At 40.5% G+C, this 24,189-nt stretch overlaps 2 protein-coding genes and 1 long non-coding RNA gene across 3 annotated transcripts in view; 1 reads left to right on the top strand and 2 right to left on the bottom strand.

Annotated features, from left to right (window-relative positions):
• Positions 1 to 24,189, top strand: part of LOC145434828 (ARF GTPase-activating protein GIT2-like) — a 336,581-nt gene that overhangs the window by 125,345 nt on the left and 187,047 nt on the right. The gene's annotated exons all lie outside the window — the stretch shown is intronic.
• The window catches only part of LOC145434857 (uncharacterized), a 67,337-nt gene continuing 57,539 nt past the window's right edge, over positions 14,392 to 24,189 (bottom strand). Inside the window, exons 5-6 of the mRNA XM_080312102.1 lie at positions 16,120 to 16,200; positions 14,392 to 15,590 (exon numbers count right to left, since the gene is read on the bottom strand). Coding sequence (XP_080168228.1) covers positions 15,454 to 15,590; positions 16,120 to 16,200 — 218 coding nt within the window. The 3' untranslated portion in view covers positions 14,392 to 15,453. The remainder of the gene's footprint in view (positions 15,591 to 16,119; positions 16,201 to 24,189) is intronic.
• On the bottom strand, positions 16,568 to 18,926 carry LOC145434875 (uncharacterized). Its single transcript, XR_013913601.1, has 2 exons — positions 17,367 to 18,926; positions 16,568 to 17,056 (listed from the first exon to the last, which is right to left on the bottom strand). It is a non-coding gene; the product is annotated as an uncharacterized LOC145434875 (long non-coding RNA).

Below are 24,189 nucleotides of genomic sequence, written 5' to 3' on the forward strand. Positions count from 1 at the left end.
GCGGGACTAGGCCTGTTGGAGACGCGATAGATCAGGCTAGCAACGATTGCCGAGCGCGCGGCAATAAATGACCCGATTTCGCAATTATCTCAGCGGGAGATCGTGTCGCTCGTGTCACGTTACATTTGCAGTGCAATGCGCAATGACGAATCTCGCTAATTGGTATCATGCCTTTCGTTATTTGGCCTCGCGCAACTCTGATGATACGACTTATTGAATTGCAACCGAGTATTAGGGTCTGAATGGCCATTTCAAAAGGATGGGGTTTCACGTTTAAGGAGGGCGCTTCGCGTTTATAAAGGGATAATAGCACATTTTGAACAACGTCGACAGATCCCGGGCCGCAGAATATGACATCACGGGCCTCATGCGACCCGCGGGCCGCGTGTTGGTGACCCCTGCTTTAAGACCTGACCATCCAAGCACTAGTTAACTAGTAAAAGGGTTTTAGTGAAATAGCTGAAATCAAAACGAGCGAAAATAGTAGCATTTTTCATGAGACACTTGATAGCTTAAGATACATAGTAGCCAATTTGTTGCACATCTGAGCAAATAAATGTTGTATTTTCGTCTTCTTTTTGTATATCAATATTCGGTTAGTTTGTGCGAATGAAATTTATTTTGCAAAAAAAGTGCGAATGAAGCTCAAAAAGGTTGAAAAGCACTGTCTTAGAGCAATAGTTTTGTGGCGTCCAAGTTTACGTTGCATCGAACTGAAACTACGCGATCTCGAATTTTTTTTTAGTATCGGTAATATCCGATCATCTCCCCCCCCCCCCACAACGGGAAACATTTCTCCGCCAGCGACATACCGTCCGATTAACAAATCATTGAAATGCTCAACGATGATCGGGAGCAAATGAACCGTATCCCTTTTGCAAAAATACATTTCGCTTACCAACAAAACTATACATGCTATATTGAATGGCACTTTGAACAAATCGACTGTATGCAGATCACCTTCTTTGATGTCATGCAACGTATGACACAAATCTTATGACAGTGGTTCTTCTTCTGCATTCGAAACCCGCGTGTACATGATATTATTATAGTCTTAAGAATTATTCACAAACGCCGTGCGGAGGTTCGTTTACTCACCTAAAGAAGAACAAGTGTGACTCTCGCTCCAGAAACCAACGGCGCAAATCTTCCGATAGACAATACCCAAAATCACACGAGATATGTGATCCTTCCATCTCGGTTGTAATATGCTGTTCTGCGTGTCGGCTATCTTCATTTTGAATAGGACTGGATCAAAAACGATTAGTTTTCTTTGCTAACCCATCATACAGGCATCTGAGCCTCTAATCAGCAGCACAGGATTCCAGCTTCCGCGCAGAAACAAGATTTTCGCACGCTGTGTTACACGCACAAGGTAGCATTACATTACGCCTCAAATATTTTATATTTATGTACCATCATGCAAGAGCGAAGGTTTGGATACAGACGATGCTCTCCAGCAATGTCGTCTAGTACTCAAGTGATGCGAATGAAAATCCGGAAAAAAATTGTAAATAAAATAGTTATTTTTCTACCGTGGAATAATTCAAAGGCAGTGTAACTTTTATAGTTGCGACGCAATTGTAAACACTTGTTTCACTCACGATGTGCTCTAATCGTAGCAACTGAACGGAAATTTTTACCCCTTCAAGAATTGTCAAGGCAGGGGTCTCAAACACGCGGGCCGCATGCGGCCCTCGAGAACATTTCGTGCGGCCCGCGACGGGATTACGAAATTTCAAGTATTCGACAATATATTCAAGTGCCACATATCTCTTGTGGATATAAAAACTTGAATTTCACCCCTCTCTACCAAGCACCTGAATGTTCAGAATGGATTTCGACCATCTCGCGGTACAACAGAGCACATCCTGGCACTGCGCACAATCAGGTACAACGGAGCACATCCTGGCACTGCGCACAATCATTAACACCTGCCGCTTACACAGAAAGAATGATTTGGCCGTCTTCGTTGATTTCACGAAAGCATTCGACTCGGTCTCGCGCCCAGCCATGGCTGGGATCCTCAGATTCTATGGAATTCCTGAGGTGATAACGTACGCCATTATGGCCCTCCACACTGACACACGAGCGCGAGTCCGAACAGATGACGGCCCAAGCGAAGATTTCAATACTTCGGCTGGTGTGCTTCAAGGTGACACCCTGACACCATTCTTGTTCGTGGTCATCCTTGACTTAGTGCTACGAACGGTCTTCCCGGATAATACGAACTTCTTTGAATGGCGGCCACAGCAAGGAACGCGCACGAGACTGGGTCTACCAAGACAGGCATTTCATTGTAATTTCGAAGAATAGTAAAGTTATCACACTATATGTATTTTGTCCATCAGTACTAATACTTGAAAATACTACCAGAAACTGTTATAAGTGAGGAAAATTAGCATATTATAAATGCGAACCATTCGATATCACCAAACAGAGTAATGAAAAGTGGGTTTAACAAGACTTTAACTGGAAACAGAGCAGTCAACACAATGACTTGGACTCGGACTCGAGTCAAAATACTATGACTCGGACTCGACACTCTACTCCGTGACTTGGACTCGGACTTGACTCGGTACTGAATTGAAAATGACTCGACTTGACTCGAGTCAAAACTATAAAAGTGAGATTGACTTGTGACCCGGAACCTTGTGACTTGGTTACAACCCTGCCTTTAATCAAGAAAGTTTCAAAGGTGATATGCTAAAACAGCTCTAAAACTAAAAAAAGTCAGAGTCCACTTATCCAGACGCGCCATGACACGCCATGGACATGCTAGATTACGATATGACTAGTAAATGCTAGATTGCGTAACATCAGTTTCAAACGTCATGATGAGCCATATATACTGTGATGAATTATTTCATATGGGCTAAGGATGATAATGTGGTGTAAACGGAACCACGCCCACCCGCGACCAAGTTATATTCACCGATACTTTCGTGAAATCATACTGATCACTTCGTATCCACTGCGCGCAAAGCGCGACGAAAATTCTTCGCTTTACTGAACTTTTATGAAAATTAAATGTTGATACTCCCTGAAAACAGCCCCGAAATTTCTCAGGCTATCTTCCTGATTGGAAGATTGAACTACTTCTACTTGACAAACTGGAAATAGCGAAAAGTGAGTAAGTAGATCACCAAATATTACGAAGTAGAAGTAGTGAAAATCAGATCTACTTGAGTAAGTACCAGAAGTAGAGGAAAACTACTTGAGTACTTCGAAGAAGTAGAAGTACTTCGTTACTGACCACCTCTGGCAATATATGACCAAAAATATTGAGATCTGCCCAAATGATGTCCGTATGCGGCCGCATTAGACTTTGATAAAGTACCGCGGGCTACTTCTGTATCAATTTTTTAACACTAGGTGTACTGTTATTTAGAAAATAACTAAATCAAAAGAAATTAGGTCATCACTTTCCGTTGTGGCAACATTGCGCTAAATTTGGCCTGTTTTTTTTTCTTACCGAAAAATACATCACCAAGTTTGCTTGCGATGACCTAGAGTTGAAGCGATGAATTTCGTATGTTTTTCACGATAGCTCAGGTGTTGGCTTGAAAAAGCTTAACATTTTCATCAGCGGCCTTGTGCTGAATTCGGCATGACTTTTTCCTGCTTAGTAGCAATTCAGTCGCGAGGCTGTAGCGGACCCAACGAAATCGTCTCGCGAGCCTCACTTCATCTGGGGGTGGAATTATGACGGAAAGCATTTAAATACAGGACTACATCTAGCTAAAAATCCGCCAATCCCCTAATGGTGGGAACTCCACCCCAGTTGGGAACCACTGCATTACGCTGTCTCGACACTATAGACGTGAGCGTTTATTTGCTCGTATAATCTTGAGAAGATTTGTAAGTTTTGGACATTTGGCAAATGTAATATGAAACTTGAACATTTAGAAATTCTAAAGCCGGTTGGGAAGCACTGAGATGGAGAGTCAAAAAGGGCATGTATACGCGAATCCTCTGACTGGAATTCACTATCCATTAGGTCGATTCTTTTGAACATGAAATTCAAAAACAGCAGCATATGTTTTGTGCCAGGTTTGCGCATAGTCGCAAAAGTAACCGAGGCTTCATATACTTAATCAACTGCAGCTTCATCACGAAAGAATACATATATGGCATCCCTTGCTTCAATATCATAGATATGGCTTGCCCGCGTGACAACCATCGTTCGTGCCTGACTAGTCTTTTGCATTCGAATATTTAGGTTTGCTTGTAATTGAAAGAATGCTCTTTGTCGTTTACTGCTTCTGGAGAAATACTTCATTGAGCCGACAGTAGTCGATATAGACATATTAGGATTATGGTTATATTTCCTCAATCAAATCATATGACTCATATGATTTATTCTCAATGGCTTGACTATAAAAATCATATGACTCATATGATTTATTCTCAATGGCTTGACTATATCTCGAGTCAGGACCGATACTTGAAGAATAGGCCCAGAAGCCCTCATTAATCTGCAATATGCTAATACCTTCATGTACCACTTTGAGTAACACGGAGAGCAGTCGCTAAAGATTTCTCTGCATTTTGTGCAAATATCCACCTGTCAATGGTAAACTCAATGACCGCAGTTCCATTCCGCAACACACTCGTCAATATCGAAAAAGGTATTACCACGTCACGGTACCGCAAATCAACACTTTAAACCACCACTGGTTTCACCCGGCGCATTGCGAAATATAGACTAATTCAGAGCAAAGCTCTTAGGATTAACGGAATTTGCTCAATGAAGGATTACAGAGATGATGATTTAAAAGTTTTGAAACACGAATTCATGCATGAGCATTTGAGCAATAAACAACTTTGAAGCAAAAACGGATGATTTTATACCGCTGCTTTTATCACAGTGTGCCCAACTTCGGTGAACCAAGTCAATTAAAACATACAGAGCAGTGGCAGTTTATTTACAGCACATATTGCTGCGTAATAATTGCTGCTGTCATCAAGTTCAAATAGATGTGTTCAAATCATACTCAGTAAACAAGGGGTGGCCAAACTGTTGAGCTCGTTGGCGGCATTCAACATATAAATCCAATCGCCGATCGCACTATATCTAATCGAGATTACTAGCCAAAACCGCATTTTTCATTTAATAAACATTTTTTTACAGCCAGACTGTATAGAGTCAAGTCTACCTGTTTGATGCGGGTGTGATCAGACTAGTTGACCTTCACGGCCGTATCGATCATTCCTATCCGATACCGAATACTGCGCGTGCATATTTTCTGTAACACCATCATTGCCGTTTTTCATGTATTTTGGTTGGATGAAAATAAAGACTCTCCATCTCTCTTATATAGTGACCGAGAAAATATGGAGACCGAGAAAATATGGAGACAATACATATGCATATTTAAAACAATCCAATCCAAACATTGATTTGATGACTACGTACACGCGCCAGAAAAATTGACAAGAATTTCAAGGCTGGTTGTCCTCAATAACCAATTTTTCAGAATTAAGGATGAAAGTCAGCTGTGACTATTCTTGGAACAGCATGGAAATTTGATTCTGTGGGCAACGATCTCTTCATAGATTTGCTGATTCTACTTTTTCGTTGCCTCCAGGCAGGGCCGTAACAGCACTTCGTCAGCCCCCCCCAAAAAACGTTGGTTTTGGTCCCCCCATAGGGTGATAAACCGGACTTATGGGGGGCCCCACAGGCTCTACGCTATTTCGGCTACTTATCATCTAGATCAGAGGTCTCAAACTCAAATGTGCTCGCGGGCCATTTTCTGGTTTTTGATGACGCCGCGGGCCGCAGCATCAATAATAGGGATATTCAATGTATAATTTCCAAGTAGGTCTTATTTGACGGGACCTTGCAGACAGGCATTCCACAAACATCGTGGAAATTTAATTTACGATTGCTTTATTCACGCTTGACACGGAAAAAATCACAGTTTCAAATATTTGAATAAAATTGCTTCTGTGCCGGGCATAATTTTTTAATTAATGAGTTATATAGACATCATACGAGAGTTCGCATCATGACATCGTAAAACTGTCGGGTTATAATATTGTAACTCGTGAACCTTTGACGTGCCACAATTTTATGTAGAATATTTTAAAATCTAATGAAGAATGATCTGATATCAGACATTTGAGCGGTGTAGTCTAATCCTGGTTTTGATAAAGTCGTGATAAGTATAGGCTATTGGTATTGTCATTGCCAACTTCAAATTAAATCAGCGTTAGATTTTGCCTTCGATTATTATTGGAACATATCAATAACAACTTAAATATAATCATTATTGAGCCATAGTAACAGCATTGCTTCTTAATCTTATTAGTAGGGCAAGTTTTTGTTGCACTAAAAACCGGAGAAAGTTGCATTTATTTTTTTAATTTTAACAAAACTTGCAGACGTTGCATTTATAAAAATTTTTGAAATCATGAGGGTATGAGATACTCGAAAGGTTCCAACATTTTAAAATTTGCATGGTGTCTGCTTGTTCCGTTTCTTCCTTCGCTATTCAATCGATCATGGCTACATTTTTATTTACATAAGGTTCGCACAATTTGCCAGTTAGTTCAGGGAGTTTCATGACTAACGGAATAGTGGGTATGCCGCATACCCGAAAAAATTGCTAGGTAAACACGGCATACCCAGTATACCTGCGTCCGGCGCCTATGGTGGGCCGCATTGTCACTTGAAATCCATTAATTTAATCTTTATTATAGTTTTATAGCATATTTTGCGCAATACTTGATAAAAGTTGTAGAAAAAATTTGCATGAGAAATATAGACAAAAGTTGCAACATAAAACTCCTCCAAACAGATTAAAACACCATAGTACATACATTATGAGTATTTTCGAAGCTTCCAGAAGCTGTAAAAAAAGTTGCAAAAGTTGCAAAAACTTGCCCTACTTATTAGCGATCGTACCCCTTGTACTTACAATGAAATTTCTCGTAGCCCCTGTCCATTTTCAACACAATTTCTGATGGAGCCTTAAAATCAGAAAGCGCATTGACATAAAATCGCGCGTAGCGCGAATACTATTTCCCAGTTGAATTAATTGGCCAAGAACATATTCCACAGCATATAGGCCTAATTCCACAATTCATCTCGCACACCCTGATGTGGTGCTTCGTACCCTGATGGGGTCTACGAACTCTGGTTAAGAACCCCTGGAATAGAAATGTCCAATCGGCGAATACTTCATTGGTGTTACAGCTGTAGAGCGTACTACTAGACCTACCCTACTCGCCACCGATAATAACATCGATAAAGAGAAAAAACAACACCCAGCATGTAATCAACTATACGTCACGGGGGTCATAGAATCAGTGGTGGCCTTACGATTGGGGGGGCCCTAGGCGAAACTTCCGGGGGGGCCCTCCTTATCTATATTATCGCAACTTCTGGGGGGCTACGCCCCCCAGACCCCCCTCACTAGCGCTTAACGATACTTTTATTGTTCTACACCACGTATACACTGTTCCGGTAGTGCTTTGTCTGTACATCATGTTGAAACTTTCAGCATATAAAATAATTATAATGTTATGCCACAGTACAATAAACGACTTGGCATATTCGAAAACAAGTGACTCAAGTGAACTACAGCGCGTGCCCAGACCCACCTATGTAGAAGAATTATGGGATGTAGCATGACATAATAGTATAACAAGGCAACTGCACGCCAAATATACCACATAAATCCAGAAAGCTGTCGGCTGACATTAGTAATAAGCCAGCACACCACGTCAAGGTTTCAGCCAGGTGCTGGATTGGGCCTATCTTTTTGCTACAAAGACGATTTTGTTGCACGATAAGGCATAATTTGGCAATAAGGCAATTTGTAAATAAACAGTTACACACACGAAACAACACGCACTAATGAAAAAATTGTAAGTTATAGAAAAAAAGTTTTTGTCTGTAAGAACTTGCCTGGTTGGATTAAACCTAAAACGCCATAGACAAAAGACCACTACAATCAAATACAATATACGTATTTGAAAGCACTGTTACATCATTCAAGTCTACAAGGCAATATAGTTGGTGGAAAAACAGCATCATCCTCAATTTGTGCAGAATATTCCTGAGCTGAAATAGATGGTTAAATATTTGTGTCGCAGTTCAAAATTTGCAGTGTCACTTTCTTTCCAAATCTGAACCACTTCCTTTTCTGAGATCCTGACTTACATTTAGCATGTACTCGCGGCATTGTAACAGATACTTGACTGCAGTAATTAGGAGATACTGATGCTACCAATTACAACATAACATATAACTGAGTGATACCAAACTCATCGTAGCTAATGAAAGGTACAGTTGTCAACTGACGAGTGCGCCTTACTAAATATGCTGTTTACCGAGTCACATTTATATTGAACTGGTAGCCCATTTCAAGAGTGTAATGGTCAAAATTGTCTTATGCAACACCTGATCTTAGGGCAAATTTTGGTTGCAGTCAAATCCGTGGAAAGTTGCACATATTTTTCATAAAAGTTGAAGTAAAAAGTTGCATTTATTTTTCATTTATTTTTCACTAAAGTTACACTAAAAAAGTACATTTATGGATAAGTTTCTTGACATTATTAAGGTATGAGATACTCGAATCGATGCGTATCCAAGGCACTGTCGCAAAACTCAGTGTTGGCGCCTTCAACAAAATCAATAGCCTGAAAAAGTTGACCCAGTAGTAGGCTAATATAATTTACGGCGGTCTAGCCTGAATGTATGTCAACTGAGAAATGACCTCAAATTTAAACGACAGTGATGATAATCAAGCGATCTATTTACATAAAGTACCAAATATTTCCAGTAAAAAGTGAGTTAAATGAAAAATCGAAAAGCTGCAAAAAGTTGCTTGAAAAAATGAAGAAAAGTCGCAATATAAGATTCCTCGAAACAGCTTAAAACACCATACTACATAACTTCCGAGTATTTAGGAAGCTGCCAGAAGCTGTAAAAAAAGTTGCAAAAACTTGCCTTGTGATCTTTTAATTCTTTCCTCTGCCCTGCTGAAATTGATTCCATTGCTAATTGTTTGGTCACATTTTGGTCTTTTTCTGTGACATCACATTAAATTATCAACCTCACAACAAATTGAATATATGTAGCCAGACAGACAGACAGACAGACATTTTATTGCTTCGTCAAACATAAAAAGTTGACTGGAGGTGACGATATGGCCTATAAAGGCCTTGTTACTCGTCACCTCCATGGCAGTGAAATAATCAAGTGCACTCATCCCACTCAGCCTTTCGTACACCTTTCTCGATGATAGCCATTCAAACCTTTCAAGTATCGACATAGATTTTTGAGGCATAAAATATCAGGCATCAGGCCGATAGAAACTTTCCTGCATGCAAGATGTATTGCATATCTATCTATAGTACACAACCAATTAAAAGACATCCACCTGTGATAAAAAAACACTTTCTGACAACACCATAAACACTTTCTGACTGACTGTATCGGGTGCACATTGAGCATGGTAAAGCTTTGAAAATACGCTGCTAATCCGCAGACAAGAAATGAACAAATTTACCATCATGACAACCCTGAGAATGGATTTCCATTCAGAAAAGGCCCAATTCACAACTTATATGTTGAGTCAAGAGAATGGCTCAGTAAACAACAATATATAGGCTATAATAGCCTATGATTTCAATGGCTTTCAAATGACTATTTCCTTTGATATTTTGGATATTCAGGCTCAGTGTGGACACGGTTCATTATCAATTAACATACGGTATCATATGAAAGCTGGCATCAAGAGCTAGCAAGTAGAATCTCACAAACTTATACTGGAAAATTTTGATGCACTGAAATATACACTGCTGCCACTAGGAAATATATACTCAATAATAATTCATTCCATGTTACAATATGACCTCATTAACATAAAATCGAAGTAGACTCTTTTAACAAGCACAGAAATTCAATTATCGAACACCGTTTACAAGACAATATTCTACATGGGTAGGCCTACATGTATTTTCACGGATATTCGCAAAATGATAAACTAAAATTGGCATAAATGGAGGGGGGCTCATAAAATCAAAGTAAGCTCTATTAGCAGGTGCAGAAATTTAATGATCGACTACTGTTTACGGTACCATATTCTACATGGGTATATATATTTTCACGGTTACTCGTAAAATGAAAACTAAAATTCGCATAAATGTAAGGGGGGGGGGGGGGCTCATAAAATCAAAGTAAGCTCTTTTAGCAGATGCAGAAATTTAATGATCGACGGTTTACGGTACCATATTCTACATCGGTACATACATTTTCACGGTTATTCGCAAATTGATAACTAAAATTCGCATAAATGTAGGGGGGGCTCATAAAATCGAAGTAAGCTCTTTAGGCGGATGCAGAAATTCAATGATCGACTACTGTTTACAGTACCATATGCTACATGGGTACATGTATTTTTACGGTTATTCGTAAAATGATAACCAAAAATCGCGTAAATGAAGAAGGCCCCCCCCCCCCTCATAAAATCAAAGTAAGCTTTTAGCAGGTGCAGTAATTTAATGATTGACTTCTGTGTGCGGTATTACATTCTACATGGGTACATGTATTTTCACAGTTATTTGCAAAATGATAACATTTGCGTAAATGTAGGAGGGGGGCCCTTTAGCTAATGGCAAAATAGATAGAGATCATCAAATCAAAGTGAGCTCTTGCAACTAGCGCAGAAATTTAATGATCGACTACTGCTTACGGTACCATATTCTAAATTGGCGCATGGATTTTTGTGGTTATTCGTAAAATGATTACTAAAAAATGAGATTTGATGATTGACCTGTCTTTACGGTATAATACCATATTCTTTATGGATACAAGGATTCCGCGGTTATTCAGAAAATGGTAATACTTGAAAAAAAGCGCGTAAACCGGAAAAATAGTTGGAAAAAGCGCGTAAACGGAGGAGGGGGGGCCCTCGAAAGCGCGTAAATCAACCAGGGGGGCCCTAGGCGACCGCCTACCTCGCCTACCCCAAAAGCCACCACTGCATAGAATACCAATGGTTGGTTGCCATACTGACCTGATTAGATAGCTATATACCCTACGCAACGCAAGCTACGACCTTTTGATATATTAATATTCCCTATGCCAGTTTCATAGATTGTTGCGTCCGTAGGATTAACGAGTCACCGTTCCGAGTCGAAAGTCCTTCTCTGATTTTAACGTTTGACCCGACTCAACTATAGAGTCAATTACCCAATCAATCCGAAATCGAGTAATTTTACGAGAAGGTCGCACCAAACCAAATCAAAATTTTCAGTCACGAATCATCAACCGGTCATGTTTTATCGTCATGAACTAGATATGTGACGTAATAGCTGATCTTCTACCACATGGTAGCATTTAAAAGTGATGTGATATAGTGAAGTTTGTGAGATGTCAGTGATTTTCACAGTAGTTTCAGGGTGAAATGTAAGTTCTCCTACTTACAAAAGATATATCGCACTTGGATATATTGTTGAATACTTGAAATTCCCAAATTTGTATAATTAATGATTGAATCGGTCAATATGATCGAGAATTGCATATATATTGCTATCAATTTCTTGTCCTGTCTGCTCGCGTAATCAGATTTACCGGTAGAGCTGAGTGAGGTGTCTTGGAAACTGTAAGGCCCGTAAGTAATAATTAAAGATCTTCGGACGGGCGGACCCGGTGGTATGACTTCGTTACATGATGTTATTTCGTGACCTCCGCAATATCAAAAAACGTAGAATCGCATAAACGTACCAAACTATAGCACGCACACGATTTGAAATTGGTATTTTTCATCACTGGCATATAATGTTTCCGTGCGGGATGGTATTTGTCTTGTGAGGTTCAGATTGCCAAGACAGGAACATTCGGCGCCAGTCATTTAGGCGCCTATGGTAGGCTTACCATATTTTGGAAATCTAAAAAGAGGACACTTTTTCAGAAATTTGCAAATTGCAAAACCGGAGTAGAATTCTCAAAAATCGGTGAATTTTTCCCACTTTGCGAGCGGTTGACTGAAAAAAAAGGTCATTTTTTCGCTCAGAGCTATAATCACCGTTTTTCACTCCGAAATACCCGCCGGAGCGTCACTTCTGTGCCAATTTGCTCTAAATCTTACCTAAATTTTCAAAAAAGAGGACAAAATCTCAAAAAAGAGGACAAAAGGGCGTCCTCCGAGGACACTTTAAAAAATGTCAAAAAAGAGGACAAATCCTCTTAAAAGAGGACGTATGGTAAGCCTAGCCTATGGACAATTGAACTTATATGTATCGGCATAAGCGCAGTACTTTTCGGCCAAGGTTTTCTCGCTGCCGATCGTTCTGGCACACCTCTTGGAGTCGCATGTTACATTATCCAAAACTGTCTCATGCCATAATGTCGCCTGCTCAATGCCCGTATGTCCTGCTCATTAAATATAGGCCTACTCCTGATATTAATGCTTTGATAGCGTCGCTAGTGGCTAGAAGTACTGTATCACTAAAGAACGTGTTCTGATTGCCCTATATCCTATCCACGCCAAACATACCTGCATATTTAACAGTCAATCTGGCCGACAACCAACCGTTTCATGCTATGAAGCGACAACAAATCTGCCGACCATCGAATCTCTCGACCGTGAATCACGTGTTGCCCGTCTATCCGTAGGTTTGTTATCTATAGCAGCGATTCCCAACCGCGGCCCCGAGGGCCGCATGCGGCCCCCAGCTAGCCTTTCTGCGGCCCCCACAAAAATATTGAGAAATCGATTTATGAAAAAAAATTATAAATATAAAATACTCTTGCTTGGCTTGGAGTCTGGAGTTTTCAACTAGGATTGCAGGAAAGTTGTGAGTTGACTGCTAAGATTACGTCGCTGCTGTTTCAATGCAATGTGCCCTAACTTTCCAGTTGAACGAGCAGTACCTATAGATATAGATATAGATATAGGTATTGACAGGACCGTAACTGACGCACCCCAAGTCCCCCAATTGAGGGGAACGAGCTCGTAGGGGGCCCAAAATTATTTGATGAATTAACATGAATTATAGAGTATTTTATGGAATTTTACGCAACTTTTTCAAAATCTTTTCGCGCTGCGCGCAATTTCAAGTTTCCAGAAAGAGGGCATATCGGCGTTGGCCACTGCCGCATCACGACGCACGAAGACAGAAGAATAAAGTTTTAGGCCATATAACATGCAACTCCAAGAAGTGTGCCAGAACGATCGACAGCGAGAAAACCGTGGCCGAAAAGGACTGCTCTTACGCTGACCGGAAACTTCGTTATGTATATACAAAATATATATAGGTATAATTGACCATATGCACCTAAATGACTGGCGCCGAATATTCCTGTCTTGGCAATCTGAACCTCACGAGACAAATAGGCTACCATCCCGCAGGGAAGAATTATACGCCAGTGAAGAACTACCAATTTGAAATCGTGTGCACCTTTTAGTTTAGTACGTTTGGGCGATTCTATATTTTTTGATATAGCGGACTGGAGGTCACGAAATAACATCATGTAATGAAGTCGTACCAACGGGTCCGCCCGTCCGAATATGTTTAATTATTATTTACGGGCTCTACAGTTTCCAAGACACCTCACTCAGCTCTACCGGTAAATCTAATTACGTGAGCAGAGAGGACAAGTAATTGATAGCAATATATCCTACCTTTTCAAACACAATTCACTCGGCTCAACCGGTCAATCTGATTACGTGAGGAGAGAGAGGATAAAAATTGATACCAATATATTTTCAATTCCCGATTGCATTGACCGATTCAATCATGAATTATAGAAATTTTTCGCGCATAGCGCGATTAGTCGAGAGAAGCTGCCTTAAACGGACACCCGATTTAGATGATAAATAGCGGTAAACAGCCATCTAGCCTGAGGGGGCCAAGAGCAACGTTTTGGGGGGGGGGGCTGACGAAGTGCTGTTACGGCCCTGGGTATTGATAACTAATTTACGGATAGGTATGTGCAACAAGTGACTCACGATTGAATACGCCGAGATGCGTACTGCTTAGCCGGTAAAAAACAGCATAATTGGTAGTCCTATAGCTCGCGGCCCAAGCGTCCGAATAATTTGATATGACGGTGTTTATCGAAAGGAGGTGTCGCACTGATTCCAAAAATACGAATTGAAATCTCGCAAGGGCAATAAAACTACTCCGAAATAGCCAGCAAAGGTTTATTGTTCTGAACAACGGGAGCGCGGCAACACAATGGCTAATGGCGTTAAGCGAATGATCGGAACAATGCGAATTTTCATATTTTGGTGACTATTTTGGGTTCCTTTCATTGCCCTGGTATTCGTGCGGCCCCGACCGTACTCTGAAATTCTAAATTTGGCCCTGCCACCGAAAAAGGTTGGGAACCACTGATCTATAGTATAATGGCTAACCAACGCAGAAATATCGATGTAAATCAGTATATTTCGCAATTACATTCATAATCGTACAGACGTATCGTACGTAGGGCTGGGCACAATGATTCGAGTACTCGAATCTGAATCGAGTATTAATTTGGATGATTCGAGTCGAGTAGTAAAAGAGGATTTTTTCGAGTACTGTAATTATACGCTTCTTGCACCTGAAAGGTAATTTATCAACGAGAATAATAGTTTAGACACTAATTTTCGCTGTTGATGCCTTGAAACAGTGATTGGCTGCATCGTAGCATGCGAAACATATAGTACAAAGTTACGAACGTTACTGGAAATAGCAAATTTTCGAACTCATGATCATCCCACAACATTGTCACCTAGCGCAATGAAATCGGCATGGTCGAAAAAATACCAAAGTAATGGATAACAGGCCAGGCATTATATCCTTTTTGGTCGCATAAACGGTACATATTTGAACGTCGACATATTATACTCTGTTATGACGTCATAATGGGTGATACTCGATTACTCGACTCGGCTCGAAGCATTTTACATGATTCAGAATCGAATCACTCAGTTACTCGATTTTGCCCAGCCCTAAATCGTACGATCATATATTGAACAGGACCATGGCGGTATTGCTTTTATATTACGGCGACCATACATACGTCCTCCTTTGAGGGGATTTGTCCTCCTTTTTCATGAAATTAAAAATGTCCACCGAGGGCGCCAAAATACCCTCCTTTTTGGCAATTCGTCCTGCTTTACAGCTTTTACAGCTAGCCTAATGTACAGGGTCAACTGAAAATCGGCATAAATGACGCAAATAGGTAATGCGGACGTTTGAGCGGGTCATTCGCGAGTTGAATCGGAGTAGTGACCTTTATTTCTTTTAAACACAACACAACAAGATTTCCAGTAAATATTTCGAAATCGGATGTTTTCAATTTCGGTAAACTAACTTGTATGGTTTTTAAAAGGTGTCCTCTTTTCTGATTCCAAAATATGGTCACCCTACTTTATATAGTGTTCATAGTATAACATGTTTGAAATTGAGATTATATTCAGTTACACATCCCTGTAAAATATCTTCTCACATATCGTCAATATCAGCGCAACTATTGAGGCGCAGTGGCGCAGTCACTCCATGTTGCAACAGATCGTTCTGTATGTGCAATACCAGCTCAGCCGAAACTGTTTTTACGTCGGTGTAGATCCGTATGATCCATCCTGCAACAGACGAGATAGTTACATTGCGCAATGCAAGGGTTCAAATCAATTATGACTATCCAGTGTACGTCTAATGTCGATATTTCTTGCAGTTCATTTGAATAGAAACAACCAACATAATGGAAACAAGTTTAACTCACAACCACAATAATGCACTGATGGACATTTAGAATTTAGAAAAAGGATGTACCCAATTACCCATTACGTCTGATGACGGGACCCCGGAACTCATCTCATCTAGCGCTACTGGTTATTTTTTAGGGATGACCCGGTATTCCAGCATTTTTCACGTCGTCAACCAATAAAAATTAATTGAACTACTTCAGTGCTTCGCAGTATTAGATAGTAGTCACGGTATAGACAGCATTAGTCGCTATTCTTCGGTTCCAGCACGATTTTTATTGCATGCAGGCTTCTGCATGGTTGCTAACCTATTTTCGATATACACACGAAGCCACGGCACGGTTATCAAAATGCACCCTATAAGATTAGCAGATTTCATCTCTAACCCATCCAACCTATCACATACCTTCGGATGCGCATTCAATATGTGCCAGATAATGTACGTAATCTCCGAGATATGTAATAAGACGATGCTTCGCCTCTTCCTCTAAAGTAAAAAATATTCGTAAGGGATAAAGCTGGCAGTAGTTGGAGCCTCACGGCACCGCAGTCTTGGATGTAAGAACTAAGAATGCATTCCTAAAATATTGTGGGTGACAGCGGAGAGTTTGTTTACGAAAGGTGGACCGAAATCGCATGTTGGCCGAAATCTTTGATGGGTGAAAATTGACGACGTCGTCCTCTCTTTTTGAGAATTTGGTTTAATACAAGGCAAAATTCGACTGAGATACAGTAAATCAGCACTGAGCCGGAAAGTTGACCTTTTGTTTTAGTCAACCAACGGATAATGTGAACGAAAAGCTGTAATTCGGGGTTTGAGCGGAACATTTGACCTTTTATTTTTACAGATGTCAGACCACCGAAAAGTATATTTTCACTGGGTCAATTTTTCAGGCTATTGATTTTGTTGAAGTCGACAACACTGAGTTTTGCTACATTGCCTTGGATAGGGATCGATTCGAGTATCTCATACCCTAATAATTTCAAGAAACTTGTCCATAAATGCAGTTATTTAGTGCAACTTTGTGAAAAATAAATGCAACTCTCCACAGATTTGTCTGCAACAAAAACTTGCCCTAGTGATCATGCTTGATTCAACGATATAAAAGTGCAACTAGAATGAAGAAGAGAATATTGTTATTCAATCTAAAGTTCCACACGCCAAATAGAATAAGCGGAGTAATTGAATGTATAAATCAGGCGTATACTCATTTGTGGCGGATGACAAGTTCGTCATCACCAAGTTCGCTCATTATGGACGGACAATTATCGAGTACGACGCACGCAACATTCAACGAGCTCGGGTCGAAAGTAGTAATCGTCATATACCATGTTCCGTTGTACTACAGAGGGAAAATTGTCGCAATGTTATGAGGAATATTTTGAATTCCGCTCAGGAATTTTCGCCGATCTAAATCATGCGAGACGAGGTGTCGACCTAATCCGAATCCGGTTTGGCGATGATTTCAGTATCAGGCATTCAAAAATACAAAACCCGGGAAAGTCCGGGACGATTTTTGTCCCAGCCATACTGGCTTTATTCGAATAGCAAGGGTGTAAAATAATTGTACCGCGTTTCTAAGCATTTTGAAGAACTATTTGTTAGCGATATTCCGAATCCACCAATATTCGATAAAATCTGCGTGTTTTTACCTTGCTCCAATCCAACGGCTGTTCCATTTTCGGTAACGGAGCGCTCTTATCACATGCAAGGCATCCCAACGATGCAATTAGAACGCCGAATATAATAAATCTTGTCATCCTAGCCTCGCTGTAAGTAGCGGCACCGTAGCAACAATATATAATTACAGTTTAGGGTACTTTATATAGGGCTACACCTGCTATAAATTTCGAATGGTTGTCTTTATAAGAAAGATAACGCGATAAGGTGAGTTTTTGCAGACTCATTGTTGTCATCTGTAGTGTCCTCACTTCGTATCTTTACTCCGCATTGTGTTATCGTATCTTATACAAAAGTAGCCCAAGATTGCCGATTTCTACCATTAGTCCGAGTTCCATAAATATCAAAATCAGAGTAATTTATTTTCAAAATTTTATAGCTTCGAGTTACCACAATCATTCCGATGCAATGAAAGAAATGACGTGGGTCGAAGCGATTTGGTGAAGTCCGTCAATATAACTTAAATTTGGAGTGTATCTATTGCAATTAGTACAAATACTCATGCTCATCATGATACATAATGGCAATACCACCGTCGTTATGCCCAGCTTTGCCTGACTATATTTTCTATGAACAAGATGCGATATCACTAGGACTAGTTTTTGTTGCAGTCAAATCCGTGGAAAGTTGCATTTATTTTTCACAAAAGTTGCACGAAAAATCTACATTTATTGACAAGTTCCTTGAAATTATTAGGGTATGAGATACTCGCATCGGTCCGTATCCAAGGCACTGTAGCAAAACTATGTGTTGGCGACTTCAACAAAATCAACAGCCCGAATAAAATTGACCCAGTGGAAATATAATTTTCGGCGGTCTAGCCTGAATTTACGTCAAATCAGAATGGACCACAAACGACATGGAAATAATCAAGCGATCTATGTACATATAGTGCCGGATATTTTCCGTAACAAAGTTATTTCCACGAAAAATCGAAAATAAAAACTTGCAAAAGTTGCATGAAAAATCGAAAAAGTTGCCCGAAAAAAATGGAGGAAAGTAGCAAAATGTTGCAATATAGGATTCCTCCAAACAACTTAAAACACCATACTACATAACTTCTGAGTATTTAGGAAGCTGTAAAAAAGTTACAAAGGTTGCAAAGACTTGCCCTAGATATCACTAATCGCTATACACAAAGTATGCAGATACCGCGATAATGACAGGTGTTGTTAAATGTGTATTATCTCTGCGTTCTAGAACGGCATTCAATTAGCATCCATAGCACGACTATTGCGTGGCATCAAACGGTCGCGCCGACATAAGAATTAAATTAAGAATAAATCGATGCGATATCAATGAAGTTCCGCCTTCCTTTATCATGCTAGTGGCTGCTCTGTATAACATTCTGGTATGCGGATTTTCACCAGTCATCCTGCGTCAACCTTGCGTGTGTAAACTGCGTGTGTAAACAGATTTCGGCCTATATATCTTTGTTGTAAATCTCAATTACCGAAAAAAGGTAACCTGATATTGCTTGCGCACGTATTTCTTTCGTCTTCATTCGTGAAAAATGCTGTATATAGTTTGCCGTTTCGTGCTACATCTGTCCTTGAACCAGTGACGCAGCCGATAATGTGATGACACGAGCTGTATATAGTTTGACGTTTCGTGCTAGATATATCCTTGAACCAGTGACGCAGCCGATAATGTGATGACACGAGCTGTATATAGTTTGACGTTTCGTGCTAGATCTATCCTTGAACCAGTGACGCAACCGATAATGCGATGACACGTGTTGTATATAGTTTGACGTTTCGTGCTCTATCTATCCTTGAACCAGTGATGCTGCCGATAATGTGATAACAAATTTGTAACGTTACGGAAAAGTACGTAAAAAACACTGGCTTGCGATGAAAGGCAGTCGAAACATTTGACGTAATATTTGGCAATATGAATATACACATTTCATCAACTGCATCATTTTAGGGATCGCCTTGTGTCCCACCTTAAAATGCTTCTGTGACCCACATGTTCAGAACCACCAATGTAAACCAGTAATTTAACTCATATTAATATACACCTTCAACAATAATTTGAGACCACATCATATAAGTCAGTGGTTCTCAACCTTTTTCACCTCGCGGACCGGTAAAATTTCAAACAATATTTGGCGGACCGGTGTACTTTCAGAAATTAAAATCAATCCAAAATGCAAAGTATGCTGCCGTTGTTTACAAGTATATGTTGCTGGAGAGTGACATTTTGAGGGTATTGAGTCTGCTGAGTCAAGGTGAAATGGCCTTGCCTAGATAAATGTGCTACCGCCGAGAGTCATTTACAGTCTTTCGCGCCGAAGGCCGTGGATTTAACTAACGGCGCCAACTCGAATAATATTCTTCTCTTCGACAATGCCGAGAGAAGAAGTATTTCGGAATCGAACCAAGCAATTTGTCGTGTTACCTTACTGAATACTCATGGCCCACTACCACCAGACTTAGGCTACTACGGATACAATGCCGCGTACGAAAACATCAAGCATCAGCTATACCGGGCCATCCACAAAATAAGGGACGAAAAAGCCCGTCGTCAGCAAGCCCCCAAAAACGTTGTTTTTTCCCTCCCTCACATTTAGATGGATGTTTTCACCAGTACTTGTGAGCACATCTGGTGTCATCTTGGAGAATTTAGGGCACGCAATCAGTAATTAAACATATTCGGGCGGACCTGTTGAAATAATTACTTTTTTGTATGTTATATAGTAAATAGAAATTGAAATCACCTAAGCGTACTAAACTAAAAGATGTACACGATTCCAAATTCCTATCTCTTCACTGGGAAAAAATTTCTGTGTGGGATGGCGTTTGTCATAGGAGCTATATTTACCCTATAATTTCAATTGTCAATGTCAATCCATTATGACGTAACAATTGAATATTTGTGACGTCATGGCTTTAAAAACATGTTTTAAACAAGGGACTTGTTTTAAACACGTTTGTTTTAAATTGATTTTTATTTTAAATGCAACCATGCTTGTAGTACTTTGATACTCGTGTATATTATGGTCGTCCGTTGTTCGTAGCAACTCAGAAAGCATACCAATCTAATCCGCGCATCAACGGACTCCCCGCCGCCGTGTACCATACTTTTAGGTCTACCATGGTGGGGGATAAGCGTAGCTGTGATGGTGAAACAGACAAATTTTAACAAATTTCAAACGTGATTTCGGTGAATGGGTTACTGGAGATGAGTGGGTAAGGATCGAGTTTTGTTTACAAGCTGTGTAGGCTTACGTTATGAAAATGCTGAGATTACTATACCAAAACATTCGATCCAGTAATACAATCAATGCAAGCGGCTCTTACATTAATATACAATTATTTCGAATTAATGATACAAAACTGTAAATTAGTAGACAAAGCGCATGGAAAATCCGCAATTCGTTGTGGTAGTGCCGTATATGTTTACCGGAAGTTGATAAAATTGATCATAAATTGCAATTATGGCTATTTTTACGTTACAACATATCGACTGATTGGGGCAAGTTTTTGTTGCACTTAAAATCATGTGAAAGTTGCACTTAATTTCAACAAAAGTTGCAGTAAAATATTGCATATATATATTTTTAAAATTATTAGGGTATGAAACACTCTAAAACAGTGGTTCTTAACCTTGCCACCAGCGCCCCCCAGGGGGCGCTGGCGATCTTGAAGGGGGGCGGAAACGCTCAGGGGGCGATATGGGGGGCGCTGGGCTCAGGGGGGCGGTATGGGGGGCGCTGAAGAAAAATGGTTTCGCAGTAGATGATGTGGTGATAGGACATATCCTTAATGAGTATTCAGAGCAAATTAACACCGAAAACGTCGGTACATATAGCCTTCAAAATACATATAGGTTTAATTATCCATGGGCGCCTAAATGACTGACACCGAATGTTCCTGTCTTGGCAATCAGAACCCCAGAACACGAATTCCATCTGGCAGGGAAAAATTATATGTCAGTAAAGAAATATCAACCTGAAATCGTGTGCGTCTTTTAGTTTAGTACGATTAGGCGACAGGGATATTCCTGCTGGGCGATATCCCCGTTGAGCGATTCTATATTTTTTGATATTGCAGACAGGGGGTCAGGAAATAACATTATGCAACGAAGTCATACCAACGGGTTCGCCCGCCCGAATATGTTTAATTATTAGTAACGGGCCCTACAGTTTCCAAGAAACCTCACAATGTTCGCTTTAAGTTTTGATTAGTCTGCGCACACTCAACGACTCACTGCGCTGACCCTTGGACAACAGTGCGTAACGACTTAACAAAGGTAATAACTCCGGATTTGTTGTGCGCAACGTAGATTTTCTGTGTGCAGAGACCGTGTCAGTACTGCGCACGTGCGCAGCTTAGAGGGAACATTGCACCTCACTCAGCTCTACCGGTAAATGTGTTTACGTGAGCAGAGAGAGGATAAAAATTGATCTCAATTCACATGCAATTCCCGGTGATATTGACCAATTCCAAATATTTAATTAGTGAATTTTTTCGCACTTCGCGCGAATAGGCGAGAATAGCTGCCTCAGTAAATGGACACCCAATGTAGATACCTAATAGGCTATCAGCAAATAGCGGACAGCCTAATGGGGGTCTGGGAGTGAAGTCCCCCGGAAGTTTGGTTTATCACCCGATGGGGCCCAGGACCAACGATTTTAGTTTGCGGGAGGGGGGGGGGGGCTGACGAAGTGCTGTTACGGCCCTGGTAACGAATAATTGTACTTGCGGGCACGCCCGAATATGTTTAATTGATAATTACGTGCCCTTTATTTTCCTATACAACAGCTCACTCAGTGCTACTGGTAAATCTGATTACGTGGGCTGAGAGGATAAAAAGTTTATATAGCGACTTATATATGTAATTACCACCTATTCATTCATGCATTATGGAAAATTTTGGTACTTAGGGCGACCAGGCCACACAAACTTTGCTGACCAACAAAATCACGATATGGGGTTCGTGGGGGCGAAGCCCTCAGAAGTTCGGTTTATCACGCTATGGGTGCGCAAGGCAATCGTTTTTAGGGGGGTTAACGAAGTGCTGTTACGGCCCTCCCTCTTACTCATTGTCTTTATTACATTCCTTACAATATGAAGTTGGGGGGGCGCTGGAGCACGATAATTTTTGAAAGGGGGCGCTGGAAGAAAAAAGGTTAAGAACCACTGCTCTAAAAGCTCCGTTGTGTAACCCAACAGTCTACAATTTACAGGGTATCTGTTTGTTTCATTTCTTCTTTCGCTATTCAATCGATCATACATACATTTTCATGTTCTTTGGGTTTGAAACCTCCATGACAGCATTTTGCTGTCAGCACCTGCAAGACCATCAAATTCGGTACTTCCCCATTTCACAGACGGCCTGGCGAGACCGTCAAAATCACTGCATATATGATACGCAGCAAGAAAATAACGGAAAAAAATTCCGCAAAGAGCCAAACAACAAAGCGATAGTTCGTTAAACAAATTAAGCACCATACTCCAAACCCTCCAGGTCTGAAAACTTGCCCTAAGGCAATGCATCATAATTCAGTGTTGGCGACTTTACCAAAATCATTGGCCTCTAAAATGTGACCCACTGACAATTTAATTTTCGGCGGTCTCGCCTGCGCGTTCGTCAAATGGGAAAGGACCTCAAATTTTAACGACAGTGAATCAATCAAGCGATCTATTTACAAATAGTTATGGTAAAGTCGTGCTTATTTGGTGTTGTTCAACTTCTAGCTCGCACGCCATTGCGTCATAGATAATATTGAGACGTAGCTAATCCACCACATAGCTCTTTGTTAAGCAAATCAAAGAGACAACCATCCTAGACATAGTTTTATAACATTTTTTAAAATCCCTGATCTACATTTTTCTTAAAACTTGATAAAAGTTACACTAAGAAGTCGCATGAAAAATAGCAAAAAGTTGCAATATAAGATTCTTCCAAACAGCTTATAACTACATATACTACAATACTACATATATTCTGAGTATTTAGGAAGCTCCCGAAAGTTGTAAAAAATGTTGAAAAAGTTGAAAAAACTTGCCCTGAGGCCTATCGCAGTATTGTATACCTACATCCAGGGCCGTAACAGCACTTCGCCAGCCCCCCCAAAAAACCTTCGTCTTGGGCCCCCCATAGGCTGATAAACCCAACTTCTGGGGGGCGAAGCCCCCCAGACCCCCCTCAGCCTGTGCGCTGTTTCCCGCTACTTATCCTATGCATTGGCTGTCCATTCCGTGTGTCAGTTTTTCTTGCCTGAACGCGCGAAGCTCGAGAAATTATTAAAATTCGATGGCTGAATCTGTCAATATGATCGGGAATTGCATATATATTGCTATTAGTTTTTACCCTCTCTCTGCTCAAGTAATCGGATTTACCGGTAGAGCTGAGTGAGGGGTATTTGAAAAGGTAGGAACCCTCAATAATAATTAAACATCTCCGGGTGTATACCCATTGCCAAGAACGAAACAACACTTCGTCACGCCCCCACCCCCCAAAAAATAATTTGAGTCATGGGCTTCCATAAGGTGATAAACCGGCCCCCATCATGTTGTTCGCTTTTTCAACGAAAATATAGTGGAACCGTTTCGTCAGCCAGCGAGCCAGGTGCGCAAATTTTTGATAAGTCATGATTAGTCGGTCAATAAGGTCGGTAATTGCATATATATTGTTATGAATTCATTGTCCTATCTACTCATATTTACATGGATAGCTAAGTGAGGTGTCTTCGAAACTGTAGAGTCCATAAATAATAATTAAACACATTCGGGTGGGCGGACCCGTTGGTATGACTTGGTTACATGATGTTATTTCGTGACCTCC

The sequence above is a fragment of the Botryllus schlosseri genome, chromosome 3 (genome assembly GCF_051294905.1).
Source record: "Botryllus schlosseri isolate E-star chromosome 3, Bs_hap1, whole genome shotgun sequence".
NCBI classification, from domain to species: domain Eukaryota; kingdom Metazoa; phylum Chordata; class Ascidiacea; order Stolidobranchia; family Styelidae; genus Botryllus; species Botryllus schlosseri.